Source organism: Chaetura pelagica, unplaced genomic scaffold (genome assembly GCF_000747805.2).
Source record: "Chaetura pelagica isolate M959 unplaced genomic scaffold, ChaPel_1.0 scaffold70, whole genome shotgun sequence".
Taxonomy (NCBI): domain Eukaryota; kingdom Metazoa; phylum Chordata; class Aves; order Apodiformes; family Apodidae; genus Chaetura; species Chaetura pelagica.
The window spans coordinates 589,174-604,662 of NW_009952265.1; the positions used below are offsets into that span (position 1 = coordinate 589,174).

Below are 15,489 nucleotides of genomic sequence, written 5' to 3' on the forward strand. Positions count from 1 at the left end.
CGGGTGGGGCTGCAGGGACAGGGGGTGGGGGAGCCGGGCCCTCGGGGCACGGCCCGGAGCTGCGGGGAGCTGCAGGTGTGTGCCCGTGTGGGTGTGGGGTGTGTGTGTGCCCGGAGAGCAGGGCCAGGGCAGCCCCCGCCTGGCCTCCCCCCGGCTGCCGCCCCGCGGTGGCCTCCGGAGGTGGGGGAGAGGCGTCAGGGCTCTGCTCTGAGAGGTGTTCCTAACTATAAAGGTGAGGGGAGTGCAGCTCGGCGTTTTCTCTTTAAAGTGTTGCCGGTGTGGCTGCCTGACTTCAGCTTTTCAGCGGGTTTTAAGCTGCAGCAGCAGTGTTGGTCTGACCGTTTGTGCGTCTAAATAAACAGAAAGGATTTGGGTTAAATCAGTTGGTAGGTTGTCCTTAAAGTGATCGGTGCGGCATCATTATTTAGAGTAGTCGATGTTAGGAAGGATCAATCGAGTCAAAGGAATGAAACAAAATTATAGGATGGACAGTGTCATAGAACGCACTTGTTTATGCTAAGTACCTGTGCACATTAGAGGAAGACTTAACTCAGGTGCACTTATGGATAAAAACTCAGGAAGGAAGACAGAAGCAGCAGCCAGAACAGTGTGGTGACAAGATACTGCTCATGCAATTCACGCCCCATTTTCCATACATACAATTGGTTTAGAAAAAATAAGGACATTTCAAGGTGGATAAAGAGTAGGGCAAAGGGTAATTTCAACTTTTTTTTTAACACTACAAGAGAAATTAGAGTCATTCTCCTCAAATCTTCTGCAGCCTCTGAAAAATGGAGCAGTCCAAAGAGTGACAGCAATGCGTGTTAGAGTTAAAAAAGTTTAAGGCCATTTATTTTAAAGTGAAAAGATGGAGGTTCTAGATTAAGTACTCTAAGTGGAAATATTCATGCTTTGAATGCTTTTCTCAAAATATTACTAAAGACATTTGTGAGAAACAGAATCAGATTTTAAAAACAAACCCACAATCTAGTGTGATACTACATCAACTGCGTGAATCATTTGCATGAGCAGCTCCATTCCCTTACACTGCAGACAGCCTCTTCATATAACATGTTTCATCTTTGTTGGAGACATGGACAATGAGATTGAGTGTATCCTCAGCAAATTTGTTGATGACACCAAGCTCTGTGGTGTGGTTGAAACCCTAAAGGGAAGGGAGAGACCTTGATAGGCTCAGTGGCCGGTGGGCCAGTGCCAGCCTCATGAAGTTCAACAAGGCCAAGTGCAAGGTCCTGCACCTGGGTTGGTGCAACCCCAGGCACAAATACAGGCTGGGGGGAGAATGGCTGGAGAGCAGCCCTGAGGAGAAGGAGTTGGGGGTGGTAGTTGATGAGAAGCTCGACATGAGCCACCAGTGTGTGCTGGAGCCCAGAGAGCAACTGCATCCTGGGCTGCATCAAAAGAAGTGTGGGCAGCAGGGCCAGGGAGGTGATTCTGCCCCTTTGATCTGCTGTGGTGAGACCCCATCTGGAGTACTGTGTGCAGTTCTGGTGCCCTCAGCACAGGCAAGACATGGAGTTGTTGGAAAGGGTCCAGAGAAGGGGCATGAAGATGATCAAAGGGCTGAAGACAGGCTGAGAGAGTTTGGGCTATTGACCCTGGAGAAGAGAAGGCTCTGGGGAGACCTTATAGTGGCCTTGCAGTACCTGAAGGGGCTACAGGAAAGCTGGTGAGGGGCTTTTCACCAGACAGGGTAATGGTAGGACAAGGGGTAATGGTTTTAAACTGAGAGGGGGTTGCCTAGGGGAAATTGTTGATTCCTTCTCCCTGGAGATGTTTAAAGCCAGGCTGGATGAGGCCTTGTGCAGCCTGGTCTAGTGTGAGGTGTCCCTGCTCATAGCAGGGAGGTTGGAACCTGATGATCTTTAAGGTCCCTGCAACCTTAACCATTTTGTGATTCCGTGATCGAGTGCAGTGTGATAGCTGTTTAGATACCCCACTGTATGCATATGTACCTAAAAGGCTGTCCAAAACTTTGCTGATTTCATGCTTAGACTGAATTTATTTGCTTTCTGCTTTTTAAAGTATTTTTTGGTTTTCTTGAGTGCTCTGACATTATTCTTGTGTGTTCTGACATTAATAACACTTTTCTTGTATGTTTAAGGTTGGACATAGTTTTAGGTTGTTAGTCCTGTTTATGTAATTACTTGAGGTTTGTGACTTCTCTTTCAAAATCGGAGCAACCCAGGCAGTTTAGTACACTCCAGCTCAATTTAACCTCCATACATGGTTTTGAGAAAGTATTACATGACTAAATTATAGGTTCTTAGAGGTGGTGAGCTGGTGGAGGAAAAAAGTCGCCATAGCTTTTCAAAAAGAAGTGTCTCAGATTTGATAGGTTAACTATTATAGTAGATGAGCAGATATAACTGGTACACGAGATCTTGACTTTGATAATGCTTTCTACATTACCTTCCTTGTGAGGATTGAACTCTGGAGAAAGTATGGCAAAGATGTGCTTCCTAGCATTTGTGTTCTCAAAGAATTGAAACAATATTATGAAATTATGTTATTTGGTACCTTCCAAATTGAATGGTGTCTTAGGTGAGATGGGTCCTGCAGAAATAACGTGGGCTGTAATACTGTGAAAAATGAGAAATGTCATTATAAGAAACAGAAACTTGTCAAAAGGTAAATAAAACATGCCAGGCTGCTCGGTCCTCAGCTGGAGTAATTTTCCAGCTTTGTGGTGTCATTGTAGAGATGATGAAGACAAACTGTAAAGCCTAGAGTAGAGCAACATAAAAGATTCAGCAGACAACCCATTGATAAGGAATGCTTGAAAGAACTGACTTAGTTTATTTTAGAAAATTCTGAGAAGTTCTCTGTGTTATATATTTGGAGTGTTGATTGCTTTTCATGGTAAAGAAAGTACCAAAATAAATGAGCTTTAGATCAGATGCTAGGAAAATATTACTCTTCATTAGCACAGAGCACTCGATACATACTTAGGGTTTTTAAGGAAAGGTTAAACAACCATCTGGCAATGATGGTGTAGATTTTCCCAGTTCTGCTTCAGTACTGAAGGCAGGACTTCAGCTTCACATTCCAAGGTAGACCTGTGTTTGTCCTTCTGGCCCTTCTGGTGTTTTTGCATGATTTGCCACAGGTCAGAGCAGACATATTTGAGACTGGTTTCTTTGATTTTGTACCTCCTCATTTCATTCCATTTCTGTTACTGCAGAGACAAAATTATATAGGAAAATGTTCTATTATATTTCTTTCCACAGTTTCATGTCTCCCTACCTTAAAATTATTCTCCTCTATGAATACTTTAGAATGTTTCTGTGTTGCTACCCAAAGGTTTCCCAAGGAGTTAGAAAAAGGAAAATTCATGCAATTTTTGGCAGTTCCATGGCTGTGTGCTGGACTCTGAAAGAGTCTCTGAAGCTGAGCAGAATTTTCATAAAAGATTGATTACAGCAAAAAGACACTGAATCTATGCACAGAATCAGCTGGAAGATGCCTTTGTAACCTTTAAAATTATCCTGAATTTGTTAATAAAACTGAAACCAAAGGTTTCTGTTATTTTCTTGCATCCTGTATGTAATTTTTTTCATCAAACAGGTACAGGACTTTATTCTTCAGTACTGCTGAACTTTTCATCAGTACCATCTTTTATTTTGTGGGGAAAAAGATCAAAGCGCTTCCCTTTTTACAGTGCATATTGGAATGAAAAATCCCTGTGCTGCTTTTTCTAAAGGCTCCAAGGTTAAAGAGATCGTAATTTGAAGACAGATTAGTATCTTATTATACATATGCATGCACACACAAATATATATTAAAATATTTCTTACTTTTTAGTGTAAATTATCTTGATCTTTTTTTCTTCTTTTTGGGCTTGGGGCTGTTAGAATACTTTGGTGGAGAAGGAATTTTCTTGTTTGATCTTGAAGCCTCAAACTGACAACTGCTTTCAGAGGAAGATGTGTAAATCAAAGTTTTCAGTCATACTTCTCAAAAGAGAAGATGGGGGTAGTTTGGAACAGTGGAAGGTTTTTCTGTGAATGTTGCTAAAAATCTATTTCCATCAGTTTTTGTGCACACAGACTGTACTACAATGCCATCTACATTGCTGCCTTGAACAGTGCAAGTTTACTTTGATAAACTGTTTGTCAAGAGACGCCAAGAGTGCATGTCAGGTACAGGACAAGAGAAAAGGTTGGATGAGAGACAGTCCCTGACAATGCAGCAGCGATGTGGTCAGTGCTTCCAGGCACCATTAGAGAACATTAGTGGCATCTCAGGCCCTTGGCAATGAACCAGTAGTCTCTCAACTTTTTTGACAAACAGAACAAGACACCTTTCCCATGCATCAGGACATGAAATTATGTGGATTAGTTTTGTTCGCTGGTGAAGCCCTGACCAATGCTCAGAAATGTTTTACAAATATTGTGAAGTGATATTTTGCTGTGCTGCAAGACACTGAAATTTAAGATTTTACAGGGTTAACCTGTAGGGAAACTATGCTTTTATAATTTAGATTTCCAAATTTAAGTTTCCAAAGCTTTCTTTAAATGCAACATTCCTAATTAATTTCATAAAAAGCTGCTGGTGTATGCTGAATACAAGGCACAATGGAGGATCTGGCTATAAAAGATGATATGAACACTGAGAAATATGGAAAATTCTTCTCAGAAGTAATCATGTTTCTGAGATCTATTGTTGCCATCAGTGTGTAGAAATGGTTACTACAGTATCTTTTGATACTGTGCGAAAAAGGATTACTACAATGAGCATTTTTCACTTTTAGATATGTCTGTTACTGTTAACATCATTCACATGATCACCTGGAACAATTAGTCATATTGAATTGCAGAACTTCTACTAATGTCTATTGGTTGATGTAACTTTACAATAAAATTTGACATATGCGGAACAGTTGATTGGAATGTTAATATGCTTTAGAGAGATAACCAGAAGTTAACATTTGCTCATGAGCATTCTGATTTGTAGGTAAGTTGCGATTGCCTCTAAAAGTTCACAAGTATTGCATTTCTAGCCAAGAAAAAAAAAATTAAATTCTAAAACAAATTTTGTAATGCTTGCTCCCAATCAGTGACTCACAGAGTGTCACTTTATGCTTCAGTGGCATGTATTATAAATATTTGGTCTCTAAGCTTATGATGAGATATGCCTTCAACTCCTGCTGTGCTTCTGCTTTGCATCTCCTGTTCATCTGTGTGTGTTTGAGTACATAGTGGATTGTGGAGCTGTTTCTGACAGAACCACTTCCTGGAACTGTTTGTGCCAGAATGGAAGCCAGCGTGTTTATGTTGAATGGACTTGTGTGAGATCCAATTTGTGCAGTCTGAATTAGATGACTTCCATCCTTCAGTTGATTGTCAGGCCTCAAAATTTCTGAGCTCATCTTTTGAATCAACTCCTTAAACTTTTCTTTTGATTCTTAATCTTTGAATACTATTTTCCAGATAAGTGTTAGACAAACAAATAGACACTCTTCAGTACTTTAGCCCCTCATTTCATTTTAAAACGCAAAACCAATGCATTTGCATTAGGTAATGCTGTTAGAATGGACTAATTCGGTGCTCAGGGGAGCTGAGGTTCTGTGTTGAGCTTCAGAACAGGAACATGAGTACAGAGTTGCCTGTTTTCACTTTGTGTCTTTAGGCCTGCTCTGAGACTCCACCTTCCTCAAGAGATGGTGAAGGCAAAGATGTAAAATTAATGTTTCCTCTGTAGTACATTTAGTCTTCATCCCCTGTCCAGTGTTGTCGATAGGGAGGTATTACTTGACTAGTAGTGTGTTCTTTTTATGTTCTTTATTGCAGATTTCAGTTCATTGCAGTTTTGAGCTGGGCCTAACACATCACAGGAACACCAGGTTGGCAGGAGATGCAGTTTCCCATTGTAGTGTACCTTGGCTAGTTTTGAAGCTGTGAGTAACAGGAATGAATTTTAATAAGGAATGGAAAATTTGGCTTTTAGAAGCTTATCAATAAAGAGAAGGTGGTGTTCAGAGGCAGCAGCTTGACCACCAGAGCAGACTTGGTTTTCAAACAGCTGCAGTTGCTGAGTAAATTCCTTTGTCATCCGACCAACCCAAGCAATGTGTGTAATACAAGATGACAATGCTGTGGCTGAAAATGCCCCTTTTTTTGCTAATGCTCACGTTGAGGAACATATGGGTTTCTGTCTCTTCTGCATTGTTCTTAGATTGGTTTCTATTAACTGAGTTTTGTGTGCTTTCCAACCTGTTATGAAATGGATATTTTACAACAAAAATATTTTATTTTGTTCCCAAGACATTGAATGGTAGGATTGAAGTGATACACAGAGTTTTTGTTGTGCTCTGGCCTGTAGCCATTCATGTTTGAAATCTTTAAAATCATAGCTTCGACCATACTGTTGTATGAGCCAATACTGAGTCAATTGACATGATATCTTTAGTCAAATTTAATATTCTGCACAGAGTTCTATGTGCTGTGAAAACTACACTCTTCTGCTTCATCAGTCAGTTATGATTGGCTTCAGTTTATACCAGCTGTTGTCCCAGGCTACCAGCATGTTATCCATGCAGTCATCTACTGACATATTTCAACCATTTTTTAATGTAGTGCAGTTCAGTCGTTCTACAGTTTCTCAATTCTAGTATACGGCTGTGGGAAATAAACTCTGGAGAGTTAGAGCTGGCAGAGGGGGGCGCCGCAGGTTAAGATGACTTGCCTGGGTCTTTTCTGGGACTGGCAGTTTGCCCTGCTGCGTTATTTAGGGAACAAATAAGAGACTTCAGTCTTCTGGGCTGTCAGATTGCCATCTTTCACCAGTCTTGCACTGCACATCCCACAGTTCTTTAAAAAGCAAACCCCCAAACCCTTCTCACTATGATCACTGGAAACTAAAATAAAAACCTTAATATGACTGTTCTCGTTTTGAAACTCCTGATGAATAGCTGGAAGGTTTTACAGCAGCAGTCTTGAACAAGAGGTTAGAAAATTATCGTGTTCCTTCTCCAGTGATGTGTATCATAACATTTTCCACCACAGCATAATCTATGTTGCCAGCACTAAATATTGTGATTTGGTTAATTTAGGGATTTATGACAAATGTAATTTTGTAATCTGGCTTTCACAATTGGTACTATAGTAGGAATGGTTTTCTCTAAAAATAGGGATGCCTGGAATATGGCAAATTGCTGGTTGTAACAGAGAAATAGTTTCTTGTTATTTTTTAGTCCAAGGAACTGAAGATGGCTGCATTAGATTATGCAGAAAATTAAAAAAGTAGGGATCTTCTGTAAGTCCCAGGTTCTTCTGTTAGGAGACCTCAGTGGACATCTCACTTTAGTTGATGGCAAATACAAGTACTTCCCATCTTAAGATGCATTTCAAGGGATCAGTCTGATGCCATCCATAACTGATTGCATAACATACCTCCCAAAGGACATGCTAACCAATACAATTTTAAACTGAATGTTATTAAATAGAATTTTGTGACTTTTTTTTACATAAAACATTTATTGAGGTTGCTGAGTGTATGTGACAGATGGTGCTCTTATGTCACATCCTATCTTTCATTTTGTTTTGCAACATACAAGTCTTCCATGCATGCCTAATTGTATTACAACATTGTAGGGGTTTTTGTTGTGCTCACTGAAACATAAAAGGAATAATCTCCAGTGTGAGACCTTTAATGAGGGGTTGTGCTAGCAGTGCTTTTAAGCTATTTGTTTTGGTGTTAAGTGCTGGCTAACTACTGTGTTTTATGGTTTTTGCCTTCTTAACATAAACTTCAGGTGTAAAGGAAAAAGGAAGAAGCTATTTCATCCATGTGTTGAATACATTCAAGTAACTGGACAGATGATGTTCAGAACATAATACTAGTTTTTTGCTCCATGTTCTGAGGCATATAAAATAAATAGTTCCCTCACAATGAAAGAATGCAGGTACACTTGCAATTTTCAGCTTGAGTACTTTTCAGATGCCAATGCCTTAAGATTTTATGATGTCAGTTAAGCATCTGAATGATTCTAAAATTTTGATGAAGAAAAATATATCGTAATTTTCATTATATGTGGTATTACTTATCCCTTTTCAGTTAAGTGTAAAGTGAACTTGACCCTGACTTCACTATAGTGTTACCAACCTAATTTTTATTTATATGGCATCTTGTATAGCTTCTGCTGTCTTTTTTATGTCTGGGCTAGTGGATGGAACATACTTGACTCCACTGTTGCCCTTGACTTAGATTGAGCAAATTCATCCATTATAGTGTATTTTGTTTTGGTTTTTACTGCTGAAGAGTGTTTTGGAAATAGTGTAGAAGTTATCTTTATTTTACAAATTGGGAAACTAGCAGTGTATGTGACACATATAGAATGTGCAAAGCCAACAAGGTGGTAATGTTACTGGAATTTTTGTGTCTTATCCCACTTCTTTTTGTTTTGACTGGTGACTCTTCATGCTTCATTGGTTGCATGTATGCATTCTTCCCTTTAAATACAGTTAACTTAAATGAAGGTGGTGAGGACATCTTCCCTCAATGTGAATAAAAGAAAGGAAATACATACACTAAGACTAGTATTTCTGCTCAATGCCTTGTCAGTCACTGAGTCCTTTTCTACATTTAATGATATTATAGCTGCGTAAAGTCATTTATACCTTCTTTTATTTCGATCACAGTTTTCAAAAATAACTGACTGAATAGCTGTCCATTGCTGCTCTAGCTTGTGCTTGTGCGGATCAAGGCAATTCATCATGCTCAGGGTTGTCAGATGACTGTGTTGACATGCTGTTGGTTGATAGTGCTGAATACATCTGATTCTGGTCTGGTTTTGTGGTTAAGTCTTAAGAGACTGTGTTTGGTTCTTTAGAACATTGGTCAAGTAAAATTTTAAGTATTTTTTGTGTGTTATCTTAATCCTAATCTTCCAGCATTACACTGTGTAATATTTCAGTGGCATTTGTACTTTTGCAGACCATCAATGTGCTTTGACTCTCACACAGCCTAACTAATGTTTCATTGTAAGATCTATCAGCCATTGCAGTTTTGGAACTGTAAAGGCAGCTATTCTGGTAATGCCTGATCAGTGAAATATGCCAACTTGCCAGGTTAGTTATATTGTTTACACAGTGTGAAGAGCAAAAGTATATCAGAAATCAAGTGGGTTTTTCCATTTAGTAGTATAAAGGTGATGTGAGCAAAATTACAGTCTCAGGCCAAAACATATCTAAAGGAACTGAGAGATGTGTGTGTATCAACATCTTTACTGTGTTTATAGCTGCAAATGTGAAATGCAGTGTATAGTAGAGGGTTGCTGTGAAACAAGTGATAGATGTGATGAGACAAACTGAGTAGCATGTGACTTATTTTGTGCAACAACCTTCTACTAAGTTCTCTTAGTTACAGTGCATATTGCATAGTTTTAAATTATGAAAGCTAAAGAATGTAATTTCTTTTTTTTAGCTTGGAGCATGGCTTTGTAAGCCACAGTGTACTTTTAAATTGTGTTAAATAATATTTGGGCTATAAGGAACAAGACACTTAAAGGTGTTCCATTTGTTCATATTGCATCTCATGACGATACATACCTCATGCAAGTTTTTGTTGGGCAAAATAATTTTTAATTGATGTCAAGTAATTGCTACTTACTGCCCAGTTTAACAACAGTGTATTAAAAGCATTTCTATGCAGTTGCTTTTGCCACACCATACCCACTCTTTGACAACATGCTAATCTACACAAAGGCAATAAGGTGTAGTTTGTAACAGCCATAAATTTGTCTATAGCACTTCTGTTTATGTTCATTAGGACTCAAAGTTTGTTAACTTGTTGGCTGTTAATACTTAGCTTAATACAAGCTTAATACTTGTTAGGAGTTAAAGATGATGAGCTGATGATAACTTATATTGAGGTGTCAACCATATTAAAATTAATTTATAGGATGATCCTTGTAACTTTCAGCATTATGTGCTACTATATCTTGAGGTGACAAATCTTCTGCTTTTGATTAAATAAATCTCAAATAATTTTCAGGATATTTTAAATAAAGTTGAATACTTTATTTTCTGCTTCCTTTCTGCTTTGTTACCATGAGGAAGGCTCTTTCCCCCCCCCTTTATACAAATGCCATTTTTTCTGTTGTGTGTTTTGATGATTCAATATTTGCAAAAGCATAATCAATTCCTTGAACAGTTACAAGTATGGTGTCATCCAGTTTTTGATAGGTCAAGTTTCTAGTTGCTGAAAGTTGCTGCCACATAATGATTTTCTGAATGGTTTTCTGAAATCAGAGTTCTGTGGCCTAGCAGCTGGATCTTTGTATTACAGAATTTTGGTCTGTTTTGTTTCTAATTATCAGCTAAATTCTTAGCTTTACCAAAAGTGCCAGTCAGAAATTTACTGTAGGTCCTCTAATTCCTGGCTATTGCTGCAGAGTTCCCTGCTCTGTGAACAGACCACACTAGTTTTCCCCCCCCCATTTCTCCCTTTAATATTCTTGTTCATAAGCTTCATACATGTGGAGAGAATTGCAAGACAACTAAGGAGGCAATTATAAAAATGCAGGTGTGCTGGATGTGATTTCTTAGCCTATGTGGTGATGTATCACTGAGCCACAGCTTCAGTCAACTGGTCTGTTTAGAAGCTTAGATCTCTTACCCACAGATGTTAGAGTAAGTCAGTGTGACATTGTCACTTCCCCATAGAGTTGGAAAATGATGACAATAAATCCTGTGGCAATGAGAGAAAGGTTTCTTTGCTGCATTTATGTCAGGAAGCCATATGGGGAGGGAAAGTAAAGGGTCAGAGAAGAGGAAGTCCCTAAATAATGTGAGCCATTAAGAGGCTGTCTGTATGAAGGAGGAAATCTGTGAAATCCAGGTTCAGAGAGTGAAAGGCGGCTCTGACTTTACACATAGTCCCTCTTTACCTATACATATATTCCAGTTTATTATTTTATTCAGTTCTCGGTGTTTCTGTTGGAAGAATGGTAGGGTTCCTTGGTAAATGAATTGGGTCAGAATGCAAAGTGTTCTTTTTTTGTAGTAGTCCTAACACACCTGTTTTAATTTTGTTGTTTTTCAGCTATATCTTGTTGGAGGATCATTTGGACTCCGTGAATTTGCTCAAATAAGATATGACGTCCACAAACTGCATGGCAAGGTATCTGAAATTGTTTTATTTTAATTTAATTTTGGGTATGTACCGTCTTCTACAGGATGTCTAGGACAAGCAAGCTATTGGTATTGGGGATTTGCTTTTCACCACTTGGCCCTGGTCTATGGCTGAGGCTCTTACGCAGTGAGTAGTGCAGGTAAAAATAAAGGGGCTGTTGTGATGGTGAGTCCTTTCACCACCTCTGAAATGGATCACTGTGAGTTATGAAGAATTTTGTTCCTTTGGTTGATTGTAAGTGGCAATTCTGAATCCCAAGGAAGAAGTGTTAGGAGGTGAAGGAGCTTATTATTACAGAAATACTGTATATGGTTGAGACTAAGAAAATGGATCTTTTAAAATGTTCTGTTTTCAAATTTAACTTGATATTGAGTATATGATGCTAGATGGTTTTCAGGGCTTGGCTTTGCATTGACCGAGATAAGCAGAAACCTTTAACATTGTGCTACATCCTGCTCTTTAAGCTCTGTGAAACAAACAGGAGCTTGTCATTACTCAGTATATCAGAATGTACTATATGGAAAATACTTTCTTGAAACAAAGTGGAAATAGCTTGCTTACTAGTGCTACTCATGCCTTCAAGTTTAACAGTAGTTCCAAATTGCGTAAGAAGTGATCTGAAAGAGCATGTCAGTTCAGCAGAAGGTAATATTGGCTTGCTTTCCCTAACTTTGTAATATGTGGGTCTGCCATTGCAATGCAGAGAGGCTTTCTGGTCTCAGTGCTGCAGACTTGCTGGTGCCATGAAGCTTTTTAAGAGACTATATGGGACTTTATGTAAAAAATATTTCTGTGAGACTCTGGACATTGTGACTTTCTACTGTGGTCAATTTATTTAGATCCTGAGCTTCTGAGAGTTTGTTGTGTCTTAGATTCTTGTTCTGGACAGATACTGTAGTCATTCCTCACTGTTCCTTGGGTTGCATACCTAACTGTGGCCTTTGAAACACCATCTAGATACTCTTTAAGGTCCCTTCCAAACTAAACCATTCTGTGATTCTGTGATGATTCTGTGTGCCCCACTCCTGCTCAGTCCCATATTTGACATACCCCGTAGACAGGAGAAAGTAATCTTACAAATCTTTTTTTCCAGTGCTGCCTTCTGGGTAGTTATTTTCTATCAGTCCTGGGCTTTTAGGGCCAGTTGGAGCCTTTAAGTTTTTCTCCAACAAGATGGGGTTCACAGCAGGGACAAGAATTTGCCAGTTGTGTTTATGTCAGTTTTTGGTTGGATTCATACTCGGTGAATTACATTTGGCCTCCATGAGCTGCTCTATGACCCCACCTGGGGGAAAAAACCTGGTAATAGTTCTGCTCATTCAGAATGCTCGAATCAGCATTTATTATCAAGTGAAACACCATCAAATTGGACAATACCTGAAAACTCTGAGGGGAATCCACCACACTCTGGAGTTTTTAGCTCTGAAAAGCTAGAAGAGGACACTTGGATTCTGCTCTAACCAATATTACTTCAGGCTGCAGCATCTCTTTTGTGTTTTCTTTTTCCTTTCATTATGATTTTATGTAGCAATAGATGAAATTTACAGAAAGAACAATGCAGTGTTAGCTGAGTACTAGCAACACTAACTTTGGTCTCATTTGTAGACAGAAAAATCGAATGTGTTTCATTAGTTTCTGTAAAAAGAGTTAAGAAAATTCTAATTCATTAAAATAAGACAGCAAAAGAGATTAGAATGTATTTTAACTGATAAAGAGAAACAAACCTAATTTAAAGTGTACATGAAACTAAGAAAAAGAACATTAAGTAGTTTATAAACACTCTTAAAAATCCTGATGGTCATAACATCTGTTTAATTTTTCAGTGGTTAAAATAAGCTTTTCTCATATACCACACTTTGACTAGCGTAAGTCCATATCAGAGCAGGGACAAGCGCTCCTTTTGGGACGCTGGGCAAATTGCAATAGGCAATTAAATAAGTAGGATTTTTTTGGTTACAGTTACTCCTTTGGAATAATAACAATGTTTAATTAAATAACACTTTTCATACAGGGAGCTCAAAAGGCTTTCACAGAATTTAAATGAATTAAGCTTCAGAGCCTTACTATCAGAAAAGGGACTATTATTATTTCCATTTTACTGCTGAGAAAACGGCCATTGCATAGAGCTAAGCAACCCATCCAAAAGTAGGCTGGGATTTGTAGTGCTGAGAGCCTATCTTTTTGATCATGTTTTAAGGATATGGAAACTATAATATGCCCCACTTTGTAAGCATGCCTCCTAAACTTGTTTTCTTGTTAATTCGTCTGCTAGGCAGACAGGATTTAGACAATACTTTGGTAGTATGTTCCTACTATGTTTTGAATGCTAAACTGTAATCCCTTACCTTTAAAACAATTTGTTCTTTTCCTTTTTCAGTCTAACCATTCTCACTGTGCTGAGAGGGAAACCATGTTAGTAGGCAGTGATTCTTTGAAGGCAGCATTATAGTAGAACTAGTGCCTGTGTTTCAGTGACTATGGGGTTAACTGCAGCTTTCTCTTTTATTCTTGTGACTCAATGAGGAAGAGCTACACTAGGGATAATGCCTATGTTAGTACTGTCAGACTGGCTTTTGAAGAATGTTCCTGGATAAAATGGTGTTTGGACTTTTGGGGGTATGGTTTGATGCACTGGGCTGGGCCTAGAGTTAGGGTTGGGACGGAGACAGCCTAGAGCGGTATCTGGAGTGAGGCTGGGAAGGGGCTGCAAAAGGATTTCTGTCCTCTTGTTCATTTGGGCTGTGGCTTGGAGTCCTGGGCTAATGCTCAGCCAGTTTGTCAGATGGAAAGGCAGAGCTCAGAGTTGCAGTTGGAGAGTGGCTATTAACATCTCAAGAAAAGGTGTTTTATCTATTCAGAATAGCACATTTGGGTATCAGGGTTTTGTATATGCCTGTCCATTTCAAAAAGCAAAAAATCATTTTGGGTACACCTTAATTTACTCAGAATCATATTCCCTCAGCCCACTGAAAGTTCTACATTTAAAGGAAACTTACACTGAGATTCTCACTGATGTAAATGCCTGTTTTATGTGAGCCCACACCTTGAATACCGTGTCCAGTTTTGGGCACCTGAATAGGAGAATAATATTGAGGTGCTGGAGTATGTCCAAAGAAGGGCAACAAAGCTGGTGAAGGGTCTTGAGAACAAATCTTGTGAGAAGCAGCTGAGGGAACTGGGGCTATTTAGTCTGAAGAAAGGAGGCTGAGGGGAGACCTCATCACCTTCTACCTGAAAGGATGTTGTAAAGAGATAGGTGCTCTTCTCTTCTCACAAGTAACTGATGATGGAACAACAGGAAATGGCCTCAAGTTGTGCTAGGGGAGGTTTAGACTAGACATTAGGAAGAACTTTTTCACTAAAAGAGTTGTCAGACATTGAAAGATGCTGCCCAGGGAGGAGATGGTTGAGTCACCATCCCTGGATATGTTTAAAAGTTGTCTAGATGTGGCGCTTGGGAATATGGCTTAGTGCTGGACTTGGTAGAGTAGGGTTAATGGTTGGACTCGATGATCTTAGAGGTCTTTTCCAGACTAAGTGATTCTATGGTTCTACTCAGAATTCTCTTGAAACTAATAAAGGATTTCTCCATTATCTATTGTTGCCAGAATGTCCATTAATGGAGAAATCATTAGGGGATGTGATTATTTATTTTCTGGGAAGAATTTATGCAAATCAAAATTGGTTATAGAAAACCAGGTATGCTTACGGGAAAATCCTAGAAAATTAATGGAGAAGAAGTGAGTAGATTTGTATAGGCATCATTCCAAATGCCTTTATTCTCGAATGGAAAGCTAGAGCCTTTCTTTGTCTTACTTCTTGTGTATATAATTGAATTGAGAGGCTTATTTAAGGAGGTCTTTTTTTCAAAAAATGTGACTTGTGTTAAGTATACAGAAAATGTTTCCTTTCAAGTGTATTATAATAAATTATTTTTATTTACTGTGTGCTCATTATAGCCATTGTAGCATGGTAGAAACTTGGTGATTTAGATAAAAGAATCTTAGACATGTGTATTGGTCTGTACTATTGGCTGGTAGTTACTGTAGAGGGTTGAAGAGAAGCAACATATTAACTGCTTGGGAAAATAAGAGACTTTCAGCCCATCAGCAATTTTTAGGCTAATAAAATAGAGTCTAAAAACTCTCCAAAATTGCTTTGCTGAAGAAGAATTATTGCAAAGCAGGTTCTTAGAGTATGGGGAGGGGATAAGACTGAGCAAGTTCCTCCAGGGTAGCATGTACCAGAAGCACTTCTAGGAAAACTAGAATCTCTAGGTCACTTTGCCAGGAAACAAAGCATCTAAACATTAACTTCTAAACTCTGCAAATA

General features: G+C 38.9%; 1 protein-coding gene across 1 annotated transcript in view; it reads left to right on the top strand.

Annotated features, from left to right (window-relative positions):
• The window catches only part of LOC104397710 (synaptojanin-2-binding protein-like), a 140,476-nt gene that overhangs the window by 95,928 nt on the left and 29,059 nt on the right, over positions 1–15,489 (top strand). The window contains exon 4 of the mRNA XM_010007718.1: positions 11,068–11,145. Coding sequence (XP_010006020.1) covers positions 11,068–11,145 — 78 coding nt within the window. The remainder of the gene's footprint in view (positions 1–11,067; positions 11,146–15,489) is intronic.